The sequence below is a fragment of the Penicillium cataractarum genome (assembly GCF_028827025.1).
Source record: "Penicillium cataractarum strain IBT 29864 chromosome Unknown utg000005l, whole genome shotgun sequence".
Classification (NCBI taxonomy): domain Eukaryota; kingdom Fungi; phylum Ascomycota; class Eurotiomycetes; order Eurotiales; family Aspergillaceae; genus Penicillium; species Penicillium cataractarum.
Window position 1 is genome coordinate 2,098,958 of NW_026622741.1, and position 24,239 is coordinate 2,123,196.

The 24,239-nt window shown below is 49.8% G+C and overlaps 12 protein-coding genes across 12 annotated transcripts; 8 read left to right on the forward strand and 4 right to left on the reverse strand.

The window, feature by feature from the left end:
- Window positions 1-322: 322 nt before the first annotated feature.
- On the forward strand, window positions 323-2,183 carry N7496_006436 (sugar porter family MFS transporter; the record flags this gene model as incomplete). Its single annotated transcript, XM_056699365.1, has 7 exons — window positions 323-349; window positions 410-455; window positions 518-593; window positions 647-838; window positions 897-1,140; window positions 1,199-1,455; window positions 1,526-2,183. 7 exons carry the CDS (start codon window positions 323-325, stop codon window positions 2,181-2,183), a joined length of 1,500 nt encoding a protein of 499 aa, XP_056554778.1.
- Window positions 2,184-2,311: 128 nt separating this feature from the next.
- N7496_006437 (PSME3-interacting protein) lies at window positions 2,312-3,226 on the reverse strand (the record flags this gene model as incomplete). The annotated part of the gene is made up of 2 exons (XM_056699366.1): window positions 2,312-2,871; window positions 3,061-3,226. The coding sequence occupies 2 exons, from the start codon at window positions 3,224-3,226 to the stop codon at window positions 2,312-2,314; spliced, it is 726 nt and encodes a 241-aa protein (XP_056554779.1).
- An 871-nt stretch (window positions 3,227-4,097) lies between these two features.
- On the forward strand, window positions 4,098-5,129 carry gcy1 (putative glycerol dehydrogenase Gcy1; the record flags this gene model as incomplete). Its single annotated transcript, XM_056699367.1, has 3 exons — window positions 4,098-4,117; window positions 4,191-4,568; window positions 4,634-5,129. The coding sequence occupies 3 exons, from the start codon at window positions 4,098-4,100 to the stop codon at window positions 5,127-5,129; spliced, it is 894 nt and encodes a 297-aa protein (XP_056554780.1).
- Window positions 5,130-5,558: 429 nt separating this feature from the next.
- Window positions 5,559-6,650, reverse strand: N7496_006439 (2EXR domain-containing protein; the record flags this gene model as incomplete). Its single annotated transcript, XM_056699368.1, has 1 exon — window positions 5,559-6,650. The coding sequence occupies one exon, from the start codon at window positions 6,648-6,650 to the stop codon at window positions 5,559-5,561; it is 1,092 nt and encodes a 363-aa protein (XP_056554781.1).
- A 2,153-nt stretch (window positions 6,651-8,803) lies between these two features.
- N7496_006440 (uncharacterized protein) lies at window positions 8,804-9,775 on the forward strand (the record flags this gene model as incomplete). The annotated part of the gene is made up of 1 exon (XM_056699369.1): window positions 8,804-9,775. One exon carries the CDS (start codon window positions 8,804-8,806, stop codon window positions 9,773-9,775), a length of 972 nt encoding a protein of 323 aa, XP_056554782.1.
- Window positions 9,776-10,381: 606 nt separating this feature from the next.
- N7496_006441 (uncharacterized protein) lies at window positions 10,382-11,828 on the forward strand (the record flags this gene model as incomplete). The annotated part of the gene is made up of 2 exons (XM_056699370.1): window positions 10,382-10,434; window positions 10,520-11,828. 2 exons carry the CDS (start codon window positions 10,382-10,384, stop codon window positions 11,826-11,828), a joined length of 1,362 nt encoding a protein of 453 aa, XP_056554783.1.
- Window positions 11,829-12,745: 917 nt separating this feature from the next.
- Window positions 12,746-14,287, forward strand: N7496_006442 (glycoside hydrolase family 6 protein; the record flags this gene model as incomplete). The annotated part of the gene is made up of 6 exons (XM_056699371.1): window positions 12,746-13,008; window positions 13,073-13,326; window positions 13,383-13,520; window positions 13,576-13,833; window positions 13,930-14,171; window positions 14,243-14,287. 6 exons carry the CDS (start codon window positions 12,746-12,748, stop codon window positions 14,285-14,287), a joined length of 1,200 nt encoding a protein of 399 aa, XP_056554784.1.
- A 916-nt stretch (window positions 14,288-15,203) lies between these two features.
- Window positions 15,204-15,476, forward strand: N7496_006443 (uncharacterized protein; the record flags this gene model as incomplete). Its single annotated transcript, XM_056699372.1, has 1 exon — window positions 15,204-15,476. One exon carries the CDS (start codon window positions 15,204-15,206, stop codon window positions 15,474-15,476), a length of 273 nt encoding a protein of 90 aa, XP_056554785.1.
- Window positions 15,477-15,756: 280 nt separating this feature from the next.
- N7496_006444 (glycoside hydrolase family 7 protein) lies at window positions 15,757-17,013 on the reverse strand (the record flags this gene model as incomplete). Its single annotated transcript, XM_056699373.1, has 1 exon — window positions 15,757-17,013. One exon carries the CDS (start codon window positions 17,011-17,013, stop codon window positions 15,757-15,759), a length of 1,257 nt encoding a protein of 418 aa, XP_056554786.1.
- Window positions 17,014-18,616: 1,603 nt separating this feature from the next.
- On the forward strand, window positions 18,617-20,487 carry N7496_006445 (serine hydrolase domain-containing protein; the record flags this gene model as incomplete). Its single annotated transcript, XM_056699374.1, has 4 exons — window positions 18,617-19,145; window positions 19,200-19,325; window positions 19,381-19,642; window positions 19,698-20,487. The coding sequence occupies 4 exons, from the start codon at window positions 18,617-18,619 to the stop codon at window positions 20,485-20,487; spliced, it is 1,707 nt and encodes a 568-aa protein (XP_056554787.1).
- A 544-nt stretch (window positions 20,488-21,031) lies between these two features.
- On the forward strand, window positions 21,032-21,661 carry N7496_006446 (uncharacterized protein; the record flags this gene model as incomplete). Its single annotated transcript, XM_056699375.1, has 1 exon — window positions 21,032-21,661. The coding sequence occupies one exon, from the start codon at window positions 21,032-21,034 to the stop codon at window positions 21,659-21,661; it is 630 nt and encodes a 209-aa protein (XP_056554788.1).
- A 462-nt stretch (window positions 21,662-22,123) lies between these two features.
- On the reverse strand, window positions 22,124-24,073 carry N7496_006447 (C2H2-type zinc finger protein; the record flags this gene model as incomplete). Its single annotated transcript, XM_056699376.1, has 5 exons — window positions 22,124-22,230; window positions 22,299-22,389; window positions 22,442-22,518; window positions 22,568-22,708; window positions 22,765-24,073. 5 exons carry the CDS (start codon window positions 24,071-24,073, stop codon window positions 22,124-22,126), a joined length of 1,725 nt encoding a protein of 574 aa, XP_056554789.1.
- Between the last annotated feature and the right edge of the window lie 166 nt (window positions 24,074-24,239).

Genomic DNA, 24,239 nt, shown 5'->3' on the forward strand with positions numbered 1-24,239 from the left:
TCTTGAGACTCTGATGACCCTTGATTTTGGGGGTTTCTTAGTTGGTGGTTGGTGGTTGGTTGGAGGGTTAGTTTGGAGGGGGCGCTGACCACGCGATGGATCATTATGGTGGCTTGCAAGGAGGATTTACTCCGAAATACTGCAGGGCCAGCGTGCCGAGTTGTAAGTATATGTAGAACTTATTTTCCCTTCTCTGGACGGTGTGGAGATCCCCAGATTGATTCTAACCCCCCGGTCTGTTGCTGATCGTGGGTCTTTTTCTGGATTCTTTTGTCTTGGTGGAGTTCTTTCGACTCTTAGTGCTACGAGCAAGTCGTTCATCATGCGTCTCTCGCCGTCGTGGTACCAGGTATGATTCATACTATATCCATGATTATCTTGTGAGGTGTCAATCTAATTGCTGATCTAGTTCCTGGTCGGCGTGTTCGCCTCCTTGGGTTCATTCCTCTATGGATGTATGTATCTCTCTATACCCTAACCACTTATAGATCTACAGTATCATACTAACCTGACCAAGATGATCTCGGTGTTATTGCAGAGGTCATTGTGTGTGATTCTTTCGTTTCCAAGTTTGCTGCCAACTCTACCCAGAGGTTAGTTTCCTATATACCATCGTCTTTGATTCAGCACCCTAATTCTTAAACAGTGGCCTGGTTGTCTCCATGTTCACCACCGGTGCCTTCTTCGGTGCCGGCTTCGCTGGTCCCAGTGGTGATTACCTAGGTCGACGCAAGACCATCTCCCTGGGTTGTCTGATGTTCTGCTTGGGAGGTGCTCTCCAAACCGGTGCCCGGACTCTGCCCTATCTATACAGCGGTCGATTCTTTGCTGGATTTGGGTAAGTCAAACCCCCAAACCGCTATCTGGCGAATGCGCATGACTAACTGGGTCCAAAGTGTCGGCTTCCTGACCATGATCATTCCTTTGTACCAGGCTGAGATCTGCCACCCCAAGATCCGTGGCCGAGTCACCGCGCTGCAGCAGTTCATGCTCGGTGTCGGCGCCTTGTGCGCGTCGTGGATCTCCTACGGCACGTATATTGGTTTCTCCTCCGCCAACGATGCTCAGTGGCAGGTTCCATTGGGTATCCAGATCATCCCTGCTGTTGGCCTGGGTCTGTTGATCGTTGTTTTCCCCGAGGTATGTCCAACCTTGGTTCTTATACATATTTGAAAATACCCGGCCTAATATCTTCTAGTCTCCCCGTTGGTTGATTGACCACAACCGCCCAGATGAGGGCCTCAAGACCCTCGCCAAGCTTCACGCTCATGGAAATGAGCTGGATCCCTGGGTGCAGGCCGAGTACGCCCAGATTCAGGAGAGCATCACCTTTGAGCACGAGAACGAGGCCAAGTCCTACGTCGAGCTGTTCACCAACCGGTCTTCCTTCCGACGACTCTTCCTCTGCTGTGCTATCCAAGCTTCCGTCCAAATGACCGGTGTCTCTGCCATCCAGTAAGACCGCCCCAATCTCACCACCTTCCTCCCCTTTGCCCCATGTCAAACCCCGATCTAACACATACAGATACTACTCCGTCGACATCTACAAGCAAATCGGTATCTCCGGCGAAGCCACCCTCCGCTACCAAGCCATCAACTCCATCATCGCCCTCGTCGCCCAATTCCTCTGCATCCTCTTCATCGACCGCTTCGGCCGTCGCTGGACCCTAATCGGCGGCAACCTGGGCAACTGCACAACCTTCATCATCGCGACAATCCTCCTCGCCAAATTCCCACCTACCACAATCAACAGCGGCGCCCACTGGGGCTTCATCATAATGACCTGGCTCTACAACTTCTCCTTCTCCGCAACCTGCGGACCGCTGTCGTGGATTATCCCCGCCGAGGTCTTCGATACCCGGACTCGATCGAAGGGTGTTTCTATCGCGACGGGTATCTCGTTTGCGTTTAATACGATGATCGGTCAGGTTACGCCTATTGCGATGGAGAATATTAAGTATCGGTATTACTTTTTGTTCGTGATTTGCAATTTCACGAATGCTGTCTTCTTTTACTTCCTCTTGCCGGAGACGAAGAAGGTGCCGCTTGAGGAGATGAATTATATGTTCTCGCATGCGCCGTGGTTTGTGCCGGGCAGTAAGAAGGAGGATTATTTGCCGCATGATTTGGAGAGGAAGGTTGAGGAGCAGGAGGTTAAGCAGAATGCGGTGCATTATGAGTAGATGAGGGGAGATTGGAAGGGGGAGTTGGAGTTGGAGTTGTTCTGGAGGAAGGGGATGGGACGAATGTAATGTTTGGTTGAAGAGACTGATGTGTGAAATGAGAGTGTTACTCGAAATATAATTCATATTCATTCTGAATCCGAGTCTGATCCATATCCTACCAGTCCCAGCCCGGCCGGTGCTGGTTTAGCTGGCTGCTTGGTATCTGTCGTAGTCTTTTCTGGTATGCTCGACTGTGCCTTCGTCTCCGATACAGCCTTGACAGCATTTCCAGCCGTCTTCGGGCTCTGAGCATTGGTCCCAGGCGTAGACGTAGCCTTGGTAGATGCTACCTCATTCTTCGCCGCAGTCTCACCACCCTCCGTGAGCGAAGCTTTACGCTTCTTCCCCGGAATCAACGAGTCCTTCCCCTTATCCCTCCTCCTCTTCCTCGCCGGAATAGCCCAATCCTCCTCCTCCGCAGGCGCAGGAGTCACATCAGACGTGGTAGGCCCCAGCATCGCCTTCTCCGCCTCCTCACGCTGCTTCCGGAAGACCTCCAGCTGATCGGCCGTATCTTTTTTCACAGCCTCTTCCTGAGCGCGAGTTGACTCCAGCACGGAATCTAGAAAGTCTACCTCGTCTTCATCCAGCGCGCGGAATTGGTTCTTTAGTCGCATTTTCTCTTCGAATTGTTCTTGTTTCGCCACTGCTCGTCACAAAGGTCATCCTGACATGTTAGCCGCGCGTCCCTATCTTGGTTCGTCATCTTTGACCGGCATGTGGCCTATAGCCATTGTATACCGAGGCTTGTGGCTGTAGGCGAGCTTGGCCGTATGGCGCCACCACGCGCAATGCCATGCGCAGGGACACGAAAGGGAGAATGCGAGGAGCTCACTTTTGTTCTGTTGTAGCACCTCAAAAAGACTCTTCCCATCCTTCTGCTGCCCAGCCTCGGCTTTCCGCCGTCGCTCCTCCTCCAACTCCTTCTGCGCCCTTACCCAAGCATCATCACGCTCCACAGGCTCCTCGTTCGTCCCGGCGGACACGAAACCGGACGACATGATGAACTCCGAGGATGAAAGCCGGGGTAATTGAGGTGAGGGGCAGGGTGCGTGTGGGGTATCTGATCTGCGTAGGTATATTTCCCGAGGGATGGAGCTTGGGGCTCTGGGGCGCGAGCTTGAGCTTGGAGCTCGGGTATATGCGTGAGGAGCTCGGGGAGCGCGCGTAGGAAAATTTAGCCGGGTAGTTGCGTGGATTAGCGGGAAGTCTCGTGATTTTTCGGGGAGGAGGGATTGGACCGAGAGGGAGAGGGCGGAAGTTCGGGAAGGAGTGAGATTGGAGGCTGTCAACTTTGTCGAGGAGGTCAAGTCAACGAGACTTCGGGCCAATTGCGCTTGGCGGAATCGGGCTGGTCTTTGCATTTACCCGGGTGAAATTGGATGATTAGATAATAATAAGAATTAGGGTCGAAGGTAGTTTCTAGACACGTGGAAATCAGGGTCTACCTAACCTAACTATCTTGGAATTAGTTAACTTAGGTGGTTCTGCTAACTTATAGATCACTGTATTGGTAATCCATCTTCCCAGTCCTTTACCATGATAAACACCTTCCTACCCTGTTCATTCTCCCCGCCTAAGACCCGTGCCTGATTCGTTTGATACACTACAGAGGCATCCAGAAAAGGGATAGCCACTTCCCCACTCTGATACAAAGCATGGCTTTGATTTGACGCGATTGCTGTAACTGCTCCAAGATCTGCCCCTCCACTGCGACATCATCGCGGCTTGGACCTGCCCACTTTACAACGGCCTGGGTTAGATCCATCCGCTGCTTATAAAACACCCTCTACCTATAAATCCATCAATGTATCCTCCAACCTCTTCTCTTGACCTCCCATCAATTCCCTATTTCCACCCACTACCGCCATAATGTCCAACGAGCACACCAAGTAAGCCCTCTCTTCCGTCATTACAGTCCCCGCACACGCGATCTAACTGTTCTCCCCTTCTTCCCTCTCTCAGGAAGACCCACACCCTCAACACTGGTGACAAGATCCCCGCCATCGGTCTGGGAACTTGGCAATCCAAGCCCAATGAAGTCCGTGAGGCTGTCAAGAACGCCCTGCTAAAGGGCTACCGCCACATCGACACTGCCCTGGCCTACGGCAACGAAGCCGAAGTGGGTGCTGGTATTCGTGACTCTGGCGTGCCCCGCGAGCAGATCTGGCTTACTACTAAGCTGGACAACACCTGGCACCACCAGGTTGAGAAGGGCATTGAGTCCTCTCTCAAGGATCTGGGTGTTGAATATGTCGATCTGTACTTGATGCACTGGCCCAGCTCGACCGATCCCGAGGATAAGTCCAAGCACCTGCCGGACTGGAACTTTATCAAGACCTGGTAAGACCATGGACCCTCCATCTATACACAGTATATGGAAAGGGAGCAACACTAACACCCCGCAGGCAAGAACTCCAAAAACTCCCCGCAACCGGCAAAGTCCGCAACATCGGCGTCTCCAACTTCGGCATCAAAAACCTCGAAATCCTCCTCAACGACCCCTCCACTCATATCATCCCCGCCGTCAACCAAATAGAACTCCACCCCAACAACCCCTCCCCCAAACTAGTCGCCTACAACACCTCCAAGGGCATCCACTCCACCGGCTACTCCTGCCTGGGCTCTACCAACTCCCCGCTCTACAAGGACGAGACTCTGCTGTCGCTGGCGGAGAAGAAGGGCAAGACGCCGCAGCAGGTGTTGTTGGTGTGGGGTATTCAGAAGGGGTGGAGTGTTATTCCCAAGTCTGTTAGCAAGGCGCGGATTGATGGGAATTATGAGATTGATGGGTGGGAGCTGAGTAAGGAGGAGGTTGGGTTGTTGGATGGGTTGAAGGATCGGTTTAAGGTTTGTGGGGATGCGTGGTTGCCTGTTAAGGTTTTCTTTGGGGATGATGAGTAGGGTTATGCATTTGGATAGGATTTAGATATAGAATATGAGTGTTTATCTGGAAGATTCCTTATCATAGGGCTGAGTTTTGCGTTATTCGTAGCATCCTCAGGCGGGAGGTGGAGTTAGTGGAAGAAGTAGAGGTATTATTAGAGTGATCAGATGAAATGGGGAATAAAACGAAAGCAGACCAAGCGGGAAGCGGGAAGCGGAGTAACTAAAGGACATCACAACACATTAAGCATACATATAGCTTCTCTAACATTCCATCATGATCCAGACGTAACCAGCATGATATAGTCTGGTACTTCCACGACGAATAGTCCAACGAGTCATTGATGCTCTGCAGGACCCCTGGACAAAGTGGTCATCTTCATCCCATCATGTTTGCATACAGATTCAGCCCAAGTAGAAGCTGGCCTTAAAAAGACGAGTCCACTTTCACCTTCCCCCAGCTCGATAATGTCCCCTCGCTCTCCCTCGTCGAGGTGGAGTTCGAGGAAGCCAGCATCTCGTGATACACGGACGGATCATAATTCGAGGATAAAACCTCGGTGCCTCTGCAAGCTTCTGTTGTACCCAGGGATGTTTCTCATTATACCAGAAGACCGTTTGATCTGACTTGAAACGACCCTTATAACAATAAGAATCTGGCTTAAGTGGGTTAAACGGTTTCTCGTCCACCCCCGGTTCACTCGGTCCGAGCCAGACCTCCTCGGGATACTCGATGCTCGCATACTCCTCCTCGTCGGCACATATCCAAGCATAAAAGATCCATCGTGTCATCATAGTGCGAGTCCAATCGCGAATCTTAGACTGAAACTTCGGCGTGGAAAGGTCATCGAAGAACTTGATCGTTTCGGGTAATTGTTGACTCGACGTTAACGCCAGATGGTGGAATTTCTTCAACGTCTCCGTATCCATCGGATCAACCAATTGCGTATACTCCTCTCCCAACAGCCCAAACAACCCAGAAACAAGCAACTCCTTCCTCGAAACATGGATCATAACCGGCTCCTCCAAACAAACAAAGCACTCCCTAAGCTGCCGCAAATTCGCCCAATCAAAGGTATCACTGCTCAAACTCATTGCATCCAAACTCAACGCCATCCTCAACCTCAACTCAGAAATCATCGTGGCCGAATACGTCTCGGCAAAATGAAAAAATTCCGGATCCGGATCATCCCAAAAGACCACGCTCTCAAGTCCGGGCGCCCAATACTGCGCAATGATATCCGTCGTCGTGTCCGACCACACACTCTTAATGTAATTCGGGACGTTGGGATTGTCTTCTTGGAAGATCACTCGGCCCGTTTCATGGGCTACGGCTCGGGATTCCCGACATACGCGGGTGATCACGGGCGGTCTCCAGGATTCGCGGGATGCCCAGCTAGATCCACGGCAGCGGTAGTGGTCGTAGGCGTAGCAGGGGAACATTATGTCGAAGATGCGGGTTTTGGGGAGACATGCTTTCCAGATCATGCGGCGGAGTTCGGGGGGTAGTTGGGGGAATAGAGTGAATTCCTCGGCCATGGCTGGCGGGGGAGAATCCAGGAGGAGACTCTGATTCAATTCCAATTTCCTTCTAAAGCTCTATTATGGGTGATTCTATATACAGAAGGGGAAAAAAATCTACATATTGGACATCTGTATAGTGTAGCGGAGCCTCGAACTGCGGCTCTCGCCACCGGCACAGAAAACGAGTTACACTTTTCTACTTCGGGTTAGACCCACAGTCCCATTTTGCAGGTCACGCATCACGATGGTTGCAAAATGTAGAGTCTCGCTTCATGGCAAGTGGCGAAAATAGTAGTCTTGATCGGCCTAGATTGCTCAATGTCTTTCTGATAATGCTCGGCATGTAAGACATGCCAGGTCAAGCCCGAAGGCGAGATCTCGGATGTAAACACCGGCCACTGCGGCCAGAGAATCGGTCGGGATGCCTTGAGTTTTTTTTCGCGCTAGTAGTAGCCCGCCTCGGAATATTTTGGAATGGGACCACTATCAGGGCTCAACGAGGGATTTATGTTGACTTGGACTGTTCAGAATTTTTCAAGAGGGTCTTTCCATCGAGAGACGGTAGTTAGTACTCATATTCCTGACATCTCAGCCGATCTATCCAATCCACGTGGATCCAGGGGTACCGACCGAGCTTTGGCCCGGTTTGTAAGACGACCACTGAGACTACAATATGGGATTACAATTACAATTTGAATGCACATGCCAGCAGCCAAACTGTAAATGTGCCATGCCAAGGACAAACATGTGCGGGATCGATCTGCCACCCGAGAATACGGGGCCAAGTTGCATTTACTAGTACGACTGGAGTAGTTCTCTCTCTCGGGGCCGACAAACGAGACGAGGGGATGCGACCGTGCATTTCCACCCAATAAGCGAGCTCGGTCTCTCATGCATTGTTATAGTTTTGACTTTCCTCTAGCGTGGCCGTGGACTACCGTTTCCAGGAGTCTCCTCCGTGGACTGGATGCGGAAAGCCAATTTGTATGACTCGTGGCTGACCATGCGCGTACGAATCCTTCCATCACATCCAGTACGAGAGCGAGAGGTCGCGGAGTATCGGGGGGCCTGAACAAAAACCTAACAATATGCATGCTCGCGTGTTTCAAAAAAACAACGACATAGTTTTATCACAAGCAGATGAAAGGAAATAAAGCATCTCGCGAAACGCCCGCTAGTTCTGGACTCGATCACACTTGCCAAGACGATTGCTCGTGCAAGGGAAAAAAATAAGGAAATACCGGGGTAAAGATGGGTCCTGACAGTTGGTGACAGTCCTGGAAAAAAGAGCGAGCCACGCACACTCCTAATTTCTGATTGGATCCAATGTCCGATTTCCGTCTTAGGGGGTTCAAAGGTCAGAAGCTGACGGGGATCCCTTTGCATCACGGACCCGGGTATGCGGAGAAGAAAGCGAACTCAAAAGTGCGCTTAGACTTTCGGAGCACAGTGAGTTGACTATTAATTTAAAGGGGAGGCCCGTGGTTTGCGGGGACCACGCGTTTTCAACCAAAGGTATTCGATGATTAAACGCTCCCCCAGTCGGACGTCCAGCCAGTTAAAAGGCCTCGGCTGGGGATAAAGCGGGGTTTGGGGCCTGGGGGAGACCCGACCAGCAAAAAGAAGCGAGGCGGGAAATGAGAATTGAGTGCTCGCATGGTCAACGTTGAGAGACCAGGCTTAGATGATATTTTGATCATTGTTACACCGATCTGACTAGCAGAATCAAAGAGAAGAGGAAGAAGCAAAAAAAAAGGGAAGAAGAGTGCGAGGCGCATTGAAAGACTGTAAGGCTGCCTAAAGACTGAAGATTGGAAAGGACGGGGGGCTAAAGAAATAGAAAAGAAATCCCTATAACTCTGGAGACTCGGACTTTTTGATTTTCTGACCCTATTCCCTAATTCCCTCTTTCCCATCTTCCCCCTCCCCCCGTATTTTTTCTTACGCGGAGATTTAATATTCACATCTAGCGCCTTCTCTTTCTTCCCTTCCATCAGCCATCATCCTTTTTTCTTTTCTTCTTCTCTTCCTTTTCTTTTTCTCTCTCCCTCCCCACCCACCCCCTCGACCATGCCCCTCTGATAATCCGACTCGTCGCATCTCATGAACACAACCCCACGTTCCTGCGGCGTTGATCGGATCCGACCGTCCTCGTTCGCCCTCTCGCCATGTCTCAAGCTGGCGCTCCACTTACCGATGATGGGGACGGCAGCTATTCCGGGCAAAATCTGGTGCTGATCCTGAGTATCGTGACCTTGCTCGGCCTCGCCATCTACAACTCTATCGAGCTCGTCATCCTCATCCTCTGCACTTTCCGACACTGGCGAGGTCTGTATTTCTGGAGTTTGCTGCTGAGTGGCTTGCTCGGCGTCGTTCCACAGGCCGTCAGCTTCCTACTAAAGGACCTGGCGCTGGCGCCACTCTGGTTTTCGCTTACCCTCTCCACCATCGGCTGGTATTTCATGGTCACCGGCCAAGCCGTGGTGCTGTACTCACGACTCAATTTACTGGTGAATGATCCCAGTGTCTTGCGCCGCGTGTTGATCATGATTATCACCAATGCGATCATTCTTCACGTGCCGACCACTATCCTCACTTACGGCTCTAATTTCGCCAAATCTAACAATGCCGTCTGGCAACATGGTTACGATATCATGGAGCGCATCGAGCTGGTCGGTTTCTCCGTGCAAGAGATGGTTATCTCTTATCTCTACGTGGTGCAAGTTATCCGAAACTTGCGCATCGTCCCTCCAAACTCGCGCATTCACAAAGTGCATCGCAAAACCCTCTACTACGTTCTCGCCATCAACGTCTTCCTCATCCTTCTGGACGTGGTACTCCTCATCATGGAGTTCACCAATCGCTACACCATCCAGACAGCCCTCAAGTCCCTGGTGTACAGCATCAAGCTCAAGCTTGAGTTTGCGGTTCTTAACCGCCTCATCTGTCTCGTCCGGCCGGAGCAGGTCACTTCGGACGACTACTGGCAGCCCTCACCCAGTCCGAGTCCAAGGACACCGAACGGACTGGGTCATGAGTTGACAGACTTCGGTGGGTTCTCAAGGGTCGAGTCCTGTGATACTGCCGCACTGAGGCATCCAAGGACGCAGGTTGTCCGGATTAACAAGGCGTTTAAATGACGGCGTTCTGGTTGTGTTGATATGGGATGGATGAAATACTCCGAGAAATAATGATATGACTTAATGTCTACCCTTCTAGAGGGACTCCACGAAATGTACTGATACGTGATATGTGATATGAACATTGCTTTGTAAGATACCCAAGTAGTCAAATCATTCTGAATTTGTATTGAGAGTAGATAGACGTCTGAAGGTTTAGGGCTGTCGAAACTCTCTTGTGATCAGACGAAACGGTGCACACGTGACCCCCACTGCCTGAGTTTAAGCACGTGCTCCCTAACTTGATCGAGATCGCTAATCTTTGATAATTATGAATCTCATCAGACTCACTCATTCGGGAGTTATCTCTCTTATAATAACCATTCAATATCCAAAGTTAATCTCACTGCATTCCCACATTCTCCTCGTAGATGCCATACTGCCGATCCACAGTGGGACTCCAGCCACTGCGCCAATCATGCGGGGTCACATGTGTGGCAATGCACCGCCACTGGGGTATCCGGCCTGAGGCGTCCTGATAAGCCCCGACTCCTCCGTCATCAGGCATCTCTCTTCCATCCCTCTTCACGCACCCCAGCGTGTCCATCCATCTAACCCACCATCAGTATGGCGCCTGCCAATGGGCACCTGCTGCTCCCCAAAATATGGCGAGCAGCAAGGTACGTTTGACATCCAGTCTCCCCTCGACCCGCCTCGATAACGATCTGAGTCATCCGCTGACGACCCGTGTTACGGTTACTGCAGGTTTGCCTATGAAAAGGCTACCAAGGCTATAAGAGCCAAACTCCCTGAACCGAGCCAACATACTTCACTACGGTATCAACCCGCCTATGCCCGCATCAATGCCCGCCAGCCTATCAATCGTGCCGCGGCTATCCGTCAAGCCCGCAGCCGCTACTTCTCGACTCGTGCGGCCGGTGCCTTTGTCTCTGCCATTCGATCTGGTATTCAGGCCGATGTGAATGCGTACAAGACGACTCGAGTCTCTTCGAATATTAGCAAGATTACCAGCCGTGCTCCGTTTGCGTCTACGCTTCGTCCGAATTTGACTGGGGGAACGCTTGGTCGTACTGCGGGGGGATATACCATTGGTGCTGGACGATTCGGTGGTGCCCGGTATTTCTCTCATGGACCGGCTGCTCCCGCACAGGTTATCCAGAATGTCTCCCAGGGTGTTCGCGCGTTCTTCTTGTCTGGTCAGAAAGTCCGCTTTGATGGGATTGACCCGCACACGGGCGAGAAGCGGTACAAGGCTGTTAGTGTTTTGCAGGATCAGGCTGGTCGCAAGATGACCGCCGTCCCCCGCAATGCTTCCGGCTCAAGCCTTGACTTCCAGCTGTCTCCTACCATCACTGCCTTTGGTGCTTTTAGCGCTCTGAACAAGAAGTACGGATCCGAGGCTGTTGAGACCCTCAACTCGGATGGGCTTATGGATTTGCTGTCTGCCGACTTTGCCCGCGCTTTGAAGGAGTTTGCTACCGTGTTGAACGACTTGAAGCGTCTTTCGACATTGGGCGATCTCCCAATTTCTCTACATGATCGCTCCACAATTCGAGTACGATTCCCCGGTTGTGATGCCGAGACCGTCGAACGCCTATGCGATGAGGTCGGTATTCAACGAGGCCGGATCATCCAAGATGAAGACTTCAATCTTCGAACCGGTGCTGATCTCGCTCTCCTGTTTCCCTTCGCTCCCAGCGTAGCCGCCTCCTCCGACACGGAGTATCTCTTTGAGAAGGCATCAAACCCACACACTCACCCATCCAATGACATTGACTGGCAAGGCATGCTCACACCGGAATTTGGCAGCCCCTTCACGGGGGATTCGGGCCATGACTCCGGCAAGGCGATCAGTTTCGAGGATAAAGAGTTGTTTGGCAGTAATCCCTGGACATCTTCGCATTCTGCTTACTCGAGCATTAACATTAGTGAACTCGGGGATCGTCCGTTCTTCCCGGAAATCTCTAGCGCTGGTCTGCCGGAGGCTACTCCGGAGTATGACGTTGAGGGGATTTACAAGTTCCTGGCTGAATGTGATCGTGCACGACGCTGAGCGAGCCACCGTGCTTGGACTTGAGCGTAACTTTTTTTATTCTTGCTTTTCTCATTTTATTATTGATTGATTTGTTTTGCTTTGTTGATTCAGGCTAGGCCGGATCCCCTGATGATTGCGCGATACCACTCCACTCACTTGAACTTTTCCTTTTTGTCTATCTCAGTGACTTTGAATACTTTTTAAATGACAAATTACACACTTCCTCTTATATCTCTTCCATAAATACTGATAGCGATTATCTGATACTAGGTAGTGATCGAGTAGTAATCCCCACATCTTCATAACCCTGAAGAAAGCTAATTCCCCGGGTTTCCCCACTCCACGACAGCCACATGCCGCCACGTCGAGCCACGCTCCGCAGATAGAATGACCACGTTTAGAACTATGACCACCACTTGAAACAATTATGTGCAGTTTTTCCGTGACTAAACTGTCCTCAGCTCGGGCCATGCGCCGTGTTTGATATACGGTTTTGCCTATGGACCCTTGCTCTCTTCTTCAGGAATCAACGGGGGGATCGAGATCGACGGAATCCATCCACTTTTGCGGCGGGGAGTTTTGTCCGCGAAACATGCCCAGATATTAGTCTGTTATTTATGCTGCCTGAGCAATTTTACAATCATCGAGGATGCGAAGGTATAGCCCTTTTTAGCCCAAATCGTGTATCATATCGCCTTACTACTCCCTAGAGAGTAGATAGTAAACATGGCGTTAAGCCCTGATCACATTAGGCATGGAGGCGTCAACCACAAAACGGCATGGCGTCAAGCCAGGCTGAATTGTGGAAATATAAAAGGCACTCTAAATCCATCTTCCATTCCTCTCGAATTCCAAACACAACTCATCAGGCCTGGAAGCCACTCCCACAATCCTTCACTAAGGCATATCTCCGCTGGGCGGGTTCAACCTTCAACATGCGATCTTTCCTCTCCTTCGTACCCCTGCTCGCCCACTCGGCCGCGGCAGGAGTCATCCACGCAAGAGCAAGTGCATCCGGGTCCTCGAACGCAGCAGCAGTCACTGCCGCCGCGACAACGGGCAATCCATTCTCGGGATACCAGCTCTACGCAAACTCGTACTACTCCTCCGAGGTGTATACCTCCGCTATACCCTCCATGACTGGTGCCGCGCAAGCAGCGGCGAGTTCGGCAGCGGTTGTACCGTCGTTCTTCTGGCTGTGAGTCTCACAATTTCAACCTCTACGTCATCTCTATTGTTCCCACCCATGCTAATTCTGACAGTGACACGGCTGATAAAGTGTCCACGATGGGCGACTTCCTCGCGGACATCCAATCTAAGAATTCTGCTGGCGCGAGCCCGCCTTATGCGGGTCAATTCGTGGTTTACGATTTACCGGATCGGGATTGTGCCGCGCTGGCGAGTAACGGCGAATACTCGATTGCGGATGACGGTGTGACCAAGTATAAGGCTTATATCGATTCTATCAAGGCTGTTCTTACGACATACTCTGATGTCCAGACTATTCTCGTTATCGGTCAGGAATTCGTTGAATTCGCCTCGGTGTTAATTATTCTAACAAATGTCTTGCAGAACCCGACAGTCTTGCTAACCTGGTTACTAACCTGAACGTCGCTAAATGCGCAAACGCATACGACGCATACCTTGAAGGTGTCAACTACGCCTTGACACAGCTCAACCTGGCTAATGTGGCGATGTACATTGATGCTGGTAAATATTCCACACCCAGTGCCCATATTCCACAGCAATACTAATATTGTATCAGGACACGCCGGCTGGCTAGGCTGGGACGCAAATCTAAGTCCCGCAGCTACACTCTTCGCTTCAGTTTATAACAACGCTTCCCAGCCAGCATCACTCCGCGGTCTAGCTACCAACGTTGCAAACTATAATGGCTGGTCCCTGGATTCGTGTCCCTCGTATACGTCTGGTGATTCGAACTGCGATGAGAAGAAATACGTTAATGCGATTGCCCCCTTGCTGCAGAGCGCGGGTTGGGATGCGCATTTTATTACTGATACCGGTAAGTCACCATCTATTCGCCTTCTTGCTTGCGGGCATTTCGCACTTTACAAAATATTATGTTTGGGCACAATTGTTGATTAACCTCTTTCTCTAGGCCGAAACGGCGTCCAGCCAACTCAACAAAGTGCCTGGGGAGACTGGTGCAACGTCAAGGGCACTGGTTTCGGCGTTCGACCCACGACTGACACGGGAGATGATTTGGAAGATGCTTTTGTCTGGGTTAAGCCCGGTGGTGAGAGTGATGGGACTTCGGATTCTTCTTCTGCGAGATACGATGCGCACTGTGGATACAGTGATGCGCTGCAGCCTGCTCCCGAGGCGGGAACTTGGTTCCAGGTAAGATTCAAAATTGGGATTGTGGGGTATGCGGCGTTGGTTGTGGTTACTGACTGATTTATCTTTTACAGGCCTATTTCGAACAGTTGGTTGAGAATGCGAATCCCTCGTTTTGAATGAGGGATTGTTGGGAGAATGATTGTTTTGCGGAACTGTAGGATGTTGGTTACAGGTTTGAGTCAAGCTATATTGAAGGTTGAAAGTTCTCTGTTAAATAGTGCAGTTTCTAAGGGTACTCTGGTAGTAATCTCAAGAAGTCGTCGCTTTCGGTATTTCTCTATAAACCTTTACGCAAGACCAGATTCCTCTATTTGATTGCATGGTACACGGAACTCTCAGACAATATGAACATGTTTATCATCGTATATGACAAAAAACAGGACAAGTGTTGGCATTAATTTCTCGATCTTTGCAGGTACTGGGAAAGTCTAGCAACCTATGTTCAACATGCTTATGCCAGACCGCAATTCCTAGTTTAGCTTGGCAGCTCGGCATTACCTCTATTCTCTCCTTGGAATTTCAAGAGCTTCCAAGTAAAATTCGCGCAATCCCCTGCATGTCTTACACGTTTTCTCTTTCGATCCCATGAGCACGTCAAGGGCGTGGTCCGTGGTTTATCTGCAGCCACCCCCGGAGTGGCGGCGTTTAGTGGGTGGAGCCATTAAGGTGTGGGGTTGGGGCTACCAGCGATAATGCTGTAGTGCTGCCATTTATTTCTTGGTTCCATATGGATTTATCAAACTCTCAGAATCCTGCAGTATCTACCTATCTCTTCATAACCATGATTACCCCACTCCGGTCAACGATGCCGCCGCTGCCAGCTCCATCATCCATGTCCCCCGCTACTATCCCTATGAAGACCGTTACGATAACTACCGGGAGCAAGAGGAAGCGGACTGTCGCCAGGAGCACAAAGAGGGTCATGAGACCGTCGAGGATGTTGCCTCTGTCCTACTGCCCCGTGTTTGACCCTTCAATGACTGGAACGGCAATGATGATTCCAACCACGATGGCGATCGCTACGACAAGTGCATGAACAGTGACTCGGATGACCGCTCAGGCTGGTCTTGCCGCTCTGACTGGAACCGCGATGGTGCTACCCCTACTCCCTCTGTTATGGCCCGAAACTACCCGCAGGATCAGGACAACTGGAAGGGCAGTGGCAACTACAACAATGGCAACAACCAGATTGTCCCCCAGGCCACTCCTGTCGCCAACAACAAAGATGAGGCTCACGATGATGACCCTGACAACCATAACCATGACGACAAGGGAATCAAGGCTATTAGTGAGAAGCTTGAGTAAACTAGATTTGGAACGGAAAACAACTTGAGATTGGGGTCGGTGATTGACGAGAGAATACAAGGTAATGCGGCTGTTAGAGATGGTTTAGAGACTTTCTGCTTTTTGTGCCGATGTTGACTTTTATGATTTTAACGAGTACCCGAACTGCATACGCTCATTAATGACTAGTTGCTTGCCTAATATTGAAATTGAGAATGGGAAAAGAGCGGTGGGAATAGTGATTCAGTTAGATAAACTTATTGCGAAGAAAATGCCACCGAGTTTGATTTGAAATCTATGTTCAATGCGAATAGGTAGATCCAATATCGCCCCACTTGATGTTCGAAAAAGTCACCGAAGTCTCAGGGTGTTGAGCCTGGATAAGAGCAGGATTACCTTCGGTGCTATTGCACGGTCCAGCACTCCCACTATCCAACCAGTTCATAAAAGCCCCCGAGTCATTCCAAATACTAAAGATCAGGACCATTCCCCGACCAATCGCCTTGCCCATCTGCTTGATACCACCCTTTTGCTGGAAATAACTAGCAGTTTCTGAACAGTAGCCATCGGTGATAGAGTTGGTCTCACTACCGGACACGTTGACGACAGCGTTCTGGATCACCTTTCCGTTTTGCACATACAGTCGTCGAATTTGGGACAAAGTACCATGTGCGGTATTATCGTCGGTCACGAATTGGGTCACGACGGTGAAGCGTTTGGTAGTGTCAACATTCTTCCGATATCCATAGTAGTCGTGCGCACCCAGTGCATAAGGATTATATCCGCAACCAGACTTGTCACAAACACCACTGCTGCCACACTCATCGCCACTGCACTCATAGAGGCCAGTGATGTTGCAGGCATGAGGCGTGTATCCAGTAGAACGGGCATTGGCTTCCCAAATATCCATCTCGTTGCAGCAAGCACCATAGGAGTCGACATTGGCCACTCCATTGACCCATGGCAACCAAGAGCATTGTGCATCACAGTACCCCGTGCCATATTGCGCACCAGCAGGGTTGAGCTCACCCCGACCACCGGACTGAACCATCTCCGAGAGATAGAGAGCACCATTCATCCCGCATACCAGGGAAGAAACATCCACATCAAAACTCAGCTCTTGGTTCAAGAGTTTCAGAATGTCATAGTTCTTCCCACTCTCGTCGAGCAAGTACACACGAGGCGATACGCTGGTGACGACGCCATTGGATTTCATGTACTGGTGTAGAATCAGACTGCTGCCCTTGGTGCTCACGCCGTTAGACGCGTAGTCCACTCCATCTAATTCGCAGCTCTCGGCGCATGATTCTTCAGTGCCGCATACTGTCGGGTTTAATCCATTAGTCCAGTCTCCGCACGAGTTACTGCTGTTTCCGATTTGATGCAGTGGATGCGACAACGCGTCCAAGACCACCGAGGTATCTTGCTTTACACAGCCGCCTTTGTTACTGCATTTCCAAGTTTGCAGCTTCGGATGAATTTCGGGGATTGATCCAATTTGTTGCGCAGCAGCGAGCTGGGCCAGGACCGCGACTGCGGCCAGGAGGTTTCGAGTCATAATGCAAGTCGCGTTTGGGAGATGTCGCGATATCGACATAAATCGAAAGAGTTCAAAGCAATATATAGGTCATGGTTCAGAAGCTAATGCATCATCGTCGAAAGCTAAAACTCTAGCTTGGGTGTCAAGATGTGTGTATGAACCGTTTCAAATTGATGGGAAAGGGGCGTCAGTCCAAGAAGGGTCTGTTCGTCAAGTGTCAATCCACCAAGGAAAAATGAGCACCAATCTCAAAAAAGTGCGGCCGATGGTCCGACTAAAGGTGTCTCAGGATAATGGATGGAGGAATGTCCGAATTGTGGATCTGTTTACCCCCCGCATTTCAACGTGCCCCTGAGGAATTTAGCCGCTATAGAACGCGTACAGTATGGAGTAGTTTTCGACCACTTGGAGGGTCCACCACTAATTAATTTAAATCGGGTATTTACAGTAGTAAAGCTTGGAGCTATAATTTAAGCGTCAGTACGAATCTCAGAGATCGGGCAGAGAATGTTTGCACTGGGAGAAAATCCGCGATCTCTGGAAATGGAGCTAACCTCGGGGATAGGACGCTCGGAATATATAGTTCCTGCGGGTAATCTGAAGGCACGAAATCACCAGAATTCGAGATACTAGAAAACTCTCTCCACTGTAGAGCACATTGAAGAATTTTTCACAACAGATAGGACAGGTTATAAGTTTACTGCATAGTTTGGTAAATGGCTACGTAGTGCAGTTAACGTGACGAGGGGAAAAGGAGGTATGGCCAAGTACTCCCCCTTCCTACCCTTCTTTTTTTCATTTCCTGGCACCTCAAAATCCATGGGCTTAAGGGCGAGTACATTTGAGTGAGATTATTTTGTCTATTTTCCCATTGTGTGCATTGATAATTTCCAAAATTCATGTAATCGACGTGAAATCAGAACCATCCTCTCTATACAAATCGGTGATCAATTATCGCAACTTTAACCTCCCGCGCGAAGAACCTGGACAGCTGGTCAACCCCCTTCGCCAAGAAAGTGATTGATAAAGGAGAACATTCAGTGCCTTTCTAGGACCGCGATTCCTACGTAATAGAGAATTTTCTAGACGAATCTACTTCCCCTCCGCGTTGTCTTCGCGTGCGAATTTGTGGAGATTCCATTGTTATGATTAGCTTCGGCCCTATAGCTCGAGTCTGAGTATCACGACGCGACACAACAACCACAGCTTTCCTATTCGAAAAAAAAAAATCTGAAAATTAATTTAAGCATTTTGGAAGAAAAGCAATCATTTTGAAAAGGATTTGATGTTAAGCTGCCGGTAATTGGCGTGTGACATCACACGATCACCCTGTGCAAGCGCGGTCGGATAGAGTCATCGAAGAACTCCATGTAGAGCGGTGCCCCAAGACGATGAATATGCTTCGAAATCCCGATTATCATACCCAAATCTACAGATCGATCTGTCACTAGATTCCTGCCATCTTTGTCGCGTTCAAGGCTCGTATGTCCTTGCCGGTGCCGAATAACGGGGATGAGAGGGTTAGGAATGCTATGTTATAAGTACGCGACTCGACCTTCAGCTTAAATTTGGGAACCCTTATCCGCTAGGAAAAAGCCCAAGACGGCTCTGAGAATTGGCAATGTATTCATTGTACTTATTGTCATTACTTTCGCTGGGCGCGAACGTCGCCGCAAAACCAAATGCATGTCCTATCTTAGGACCAGCCTTTCCAGCCCCCACGGAGATCGGCAGTGACCCAACATTCATCGCAGCGACACAAAACCTCACTGCGCAAATAAGACAGGCCATTCAGTCTGGCGAACTGGCTGGAAACTCAATATCTGTGCAAATATTCAGCGAAAGTGATTCATATGCTGCCTTTGGCCTTTCCCACACGGATGACTCGGTACGCCATGGATCTGTCGGAGTACGAGAAGTGGACGAGAATACCGTATTTCGCATTGGTAGCATTTCCAAGTTGTGGACCATGCTACTATATATGACATTCAATGGAACCAAACACTTTCAAGAGCCCGTTTCAAAATATGTGCCCGAGCTGCGAAGCCCTTACAACGACTCCCAACAGATTGACCAGATCGACTATGTCAATTGGGATGAAGTGACGATTGGTGAACTCGCCAGTCACCAAGCCGGCATTCCCAGAGACTGTGTGTTAATCTTTATCCAAACATGTAGAGCTCTGTACTGACCGGATTTTACAGATGCTTTTATGGATTTGGCAGCAAGCGCCCCTCCCCAAGCTCTTACTAGAATGGGATTGCCATCGCTCCCCAAGTCAGAGCGAATGCCATGTGGGAATGCTCCGTTCCCACCATGCAACAGGCAACGTGGGTGTATCAAGAGTTAGATTGTCTGTGAATTGACTGACTGACAGCTTTTCAGAGTTCTTTGATGGGATACTAGACACCCAGCCAATTGCCGCAACTTCCTCTACGCCACTATATTCAAATGCTGGATATCAGATTCTGGGCTATGCACTCGAAGCAATTGCCCGGAAACCGTTCGCAGATATTCTTATGGAACGCATAATCGAGCCTCTTAGATTGTCCCGCTCGAGCCATGGCATGCCCGACCCAAGTCTGGCGGTAGTCCCTTCGGACCTGATTTCTAGTCAGTTCAATTTGGACATCGGAGATGCAATCCCGTGAGTTTACGATCTATATGTCTTCCTTCGAAGGATATTGCTAATACAGCATCAGTGCTGGGGGCATCTACTCATCGCCAAAAGATATTTCCACCCTTGGCCGCGCCATTCTGGCTAATACCCTTGTCAGTCCAGCCATGACGAGACGTTGGATGAAACCAGCAACCCACACCGCGTCTTTGCAAGTCTCCGTAGGACACCCCTGGGAGATCATGTCCTTTAAAGAGCCACGTCTTGTCGACCTCTACACCAAATCTGGGAACGTTGGAATGTACAATTCCATCATGGCTCTGTCCCCAGACCACAACGCAGGCTTCGCAATACTTACTGCAGGAAACGGCACCTTTGCTTTGCCAATGAAGTTGGGTGAACAGATTGCCGAAATTATGCTACCTGCATTGGAGCAGATAGCCAAGAACCAGGCTGCGAGGAGATTTGCAGGGACATATGCCCTTGAGGACGGAACCTCTAACTCGTCCATTACTATCGTTGCGGATGATGAACCAGGATTGAAGATTACGAAATGGATCAGCAACTCAGTGGATATGGGACAATCTTTTGCAGAAAAGGCAGGTTTAAAAGAAGCCCCTTCTCTGCTTAGTATGCGTCTGCAACCCACCAGTCTCAAAAGCCCTGGCCGAGTTTCGTTTTCAGCGGTCATCCAGGGTCTAAACCCACAACCAACTTCAGGGACTATACTTTCGGCTTGCATGACTTGGCTCGAGCTGGACTCCTATATCTATGGGAATGTCGGTATGCCGGAGTTTGAGTTCAATCTAAATGACGATGGGGACGTGGTTAGCCTTACTCCTCGCGCATTGCGCATTACCCTTCCAAAAGCCTAGGTGGAATGCCTCGCTTGGGGTGGAACGATCGTTGATTTGCTTTACCAAAAGGCATTCAACGATATGACCATTATGATGGTGACTTACTCTCAGGAGTGTCACTCTGTATTGTTAATTGCATAATCTTAATTTTAATCAGGGAATACATGACCTTATGATCTGACTGTTTGGCAACACTTGAGAAAAGAGAGTCTTAAGTAATTTTCATAGGACTACCTGGAGTGTCCAGGAGCCATTCGCAAGCCCAGAGACGAGTAAGACTTTATTCAACGAAATCATCGATGGATTGCTTTCTTATATAGACTGTATACCAAATACATACGACAAATAAACCTCATTTAGACTAATCAAAGATACTTCAAACAACATCCATCTTGCCATATAGTCCTTATCACCACGTGACCATACGTCATCGCCCTCCGGCTCCAGCTCCAAGGTGCTCCGACATCTCCATTCCTCAAATACCCTTGGGGAAACTCCGAAGCTGCACAGTTCTCAATTACCAATTCATTCTCTCTCATTGCAAATATCTAAATCATCAATCATGGCATCTATCTCCCTTCGCACCGGAGGACCCTCCTTGCGCCTCCGCACTCTGCAATCAACCCGAATGACCCGGAGCATCACACCATCTCGCGCCTTGTACAGCATCTTAGCCAGAAACACCCCCAGACATTGGAACACATCCAGCACACGCATTACCACTCCATTGAAAATCGTCCCAACAATCCAACAACATTCACCCCTCCACATCCGACCCTACTCGAGCACCACACCCCCCAAACCAACAGCAGACCTGCTCATCGAAGAACTCCAAGACCTCTACGAAATCGCCAAAGACGAATTCGAAATTGCAACTGACAGCACAGACGGCGCAACCATCTACGCCGCCTCTGACCGCGAGTCTGCGCGCGATGCTTTGAACCAGCTCTGCGCCGTGTATCATCTGTACACTGTTCGGCCGGGTGAAGATGTCGATAGTGGTGTCAGGAATATTGAGAATGGGGGTGAGGGACGGTCGGAAGTTGGAGAGGATGCGGTTGTTGAGACGAATTTTAATCCGGAGGATGTTGGGGCGGAGGTTCGTGGTGAGGTTAGGAGGAGGGTTGGGCAGAGGGTTCGGGAGTTGAGGAATGCGGTTGAGGTTCTTGAGGAGAGGGCTCATGCTGAATGAGGAGAGCTTTTAGGGGAGTGTATCTGGGTTGTCTTGCATGATATGCGCCTGTAATGGGGTATCTGATAACGGATTGTAAATCATATCATCAAGTATCTTTCAGCTCGTCAATAGAATATCATCGAATTGGATGAAAGGCATTGTAACTGCCTTCTAATTATTGGAAAGATATCGTTCTACTGAAATAGGTCATAGAATAGAACACCTAAGCAGTATCTCATCAAACAATAAGATTAAATTCGGTAGTACCGCATCCAGAGAAGGTGGAGTCTGGACAGCATCAACCAAGCAATATTTTCTCGTCCATTAAAAACGCCAAGATCCAGTCCAAGGTTATTCCAATCAGTTCCCATCCAATGCCTTCATACAAGGAGGAGCGAGCTACGCCCTAGCGCCATCATAGACTGCAAGGTCGTAAAAAACATGAAAATCGTGTATAATATCAGGGTGTAAGGTGGTTCGTTAGACGACAGCAAAGGAAGAGAGACTAAAGTGGTCGGGGTTCGGGGATGGGAGGGTCGAGGTTATGTCTTGTTTGTGTGTTGTCCGTTGGTGACGTTTCAATTGGTCTGAGAAGCGAGACAAGTTAGTATAGTGTAAGCTAAAAGAAAGTAGAACGGAGTACAGTGGTACCTACCAGGCCTTGTAAAACTCTTCGTGCAGCCGGGGTAAGGGCATTTATGTTTTCGTTCACCGTGGGTAAGTCTGTGGCTAGACATGTTTGATGACTGTGGATATGTTAGGAATCCGAAGTATTTCAAGTCAGTGTTGATCACTCACATCGCCAGTCTCGAATTTACATCCAGGATAAGTGCACTTGAACGGCTTTTCACCGGTATGAGTTCGCGAATGCGTTTCTGAAGCTGTTAGTAATTGATACAATCATATAGGGGAACAATGACGTACTCAGCTCGCTACTATCGGTGAATGTCTTCCCACATTCTTTGCACTTATAAGGCTTGTCTCCCCGATGGCTACGCTCATGGCGATCCAAGGTTGCTTGCCTGGCGAAGGTCTTCCCGCAGACAGAACACTTGAAGTTTTTATCTAAATCACCATGATTAGTATTGTATCATTTCTCTAGATACTGCGGAAAAACTCACAATTACTGTGTGTTAAGAAATGGCCCTGCAGCTTCGACTTTTGTGAAAAGGGCTCATCAGGGCGGTGGCACCCTTGCCAACAGCAATAGTATCCATTACCCTTCGCACCATCAACAGTGTTCATATGAGCGGACACAAGATGGTCTTGAAGAGCGCCGGAATCGGCAAAGGTAGCACCACAAGGAGCTTGAATCCCGTTAATCGAGGTCACCCATTTACAGATGTGCAACTCGCTATCTTCTGCGGAAAATTCCGGCGTCGTCAAGACTGACGAGATGTCTCGTTCCAAAGGAGGAGGCGTCTCTCTCGGACTAGACATGAAATGCGAGCTAACGCTGGACCTGGACTGGCGCGAATAAGGGGAATAGGGATGGGAATGATGATGGTGGGCTCGGCAGCGGTGGTGGTTGCGATGAGGGCCATGAACATGGATGTTCAGGTCATTAGGGTTCTTAAATTGGCCATGGACATGATGGTGCTCCGTGTGGAAACAGTTCAGAGCGTCATCCTGTGGCTTCTCTAGGAGATTGGGATCGGGTTGTTGGTGATGGTGATGGTGTGTAGCAAGGTGTTGGTCGTGACAGATAGAGTAGTCAGTGCACATACCAAGCATGTGGAAGATGTCCGCAGGGTTTACATCGGTTTGTTGGGGTAGAGGTTGGTGTTGGTGTTGGTGTTGGTGTGGGTGCTGGTGGGTGAACATGCCCTCCCAATCCTTGCGGAAGTCCTGACATCCGAGGTGATTGGGAACATTTTGTTCACAATTGGTTGCATGAGCTTGGTATGAGGAGAGGAAGTCGTACTGATAGCATGGATCAATCATGCCCGGCAATGTGTGGTCTGCCACTTTCCCAGCGTCGTCGACAGGATGATGGGTCATCGTTGCCGACGGCAAGGTATTGGCAATATCCAACGACAGCGGCGTCGTGAGTCCGAAAATAGACTCAAACGTGCAATCTTGGTCGGCTGTACTGTCACAACAGTGATTGTCGAAGCAGACGGGGTCCGTGCTTTCGCAATGGTCTTCGTCGCAGTTTGCAACGGAGCAGACAGTTGAGGCGTCGCAGTCCACGAAGCCATCACACACTGACCCGCAGTCTATATGGCAGTCATCGGCGCAGACATCTTCATCACAGCAAGTCTCGTCAACCTCGCATCGGGCCAGCGATGTATGATGCTCAACATCAGTGCAACTCCACTGGGGTTCGCATTGAGGGATCGAGGAATCCTCTGCGGGCTTGGTGTCTATATGTAAATCCTCCCAGCGGCACTCGAGGCAGAAGTCGCTTACTTGGGATTGGGAAGCCATGTTGTGCACGGTTCAGGGCAAATGACCAGGGGAATGGAAAGGGAAAGATAAGGTTCTGTGCTGGCACGGGCAAAGAAACCTCGAACCCCGTTATCTTCCCGCGGCACCAGGGTACAAGATGGGGGAATAGGGTACAAGAGGAATAGTCGAGGGGCTTAGCCAAGTG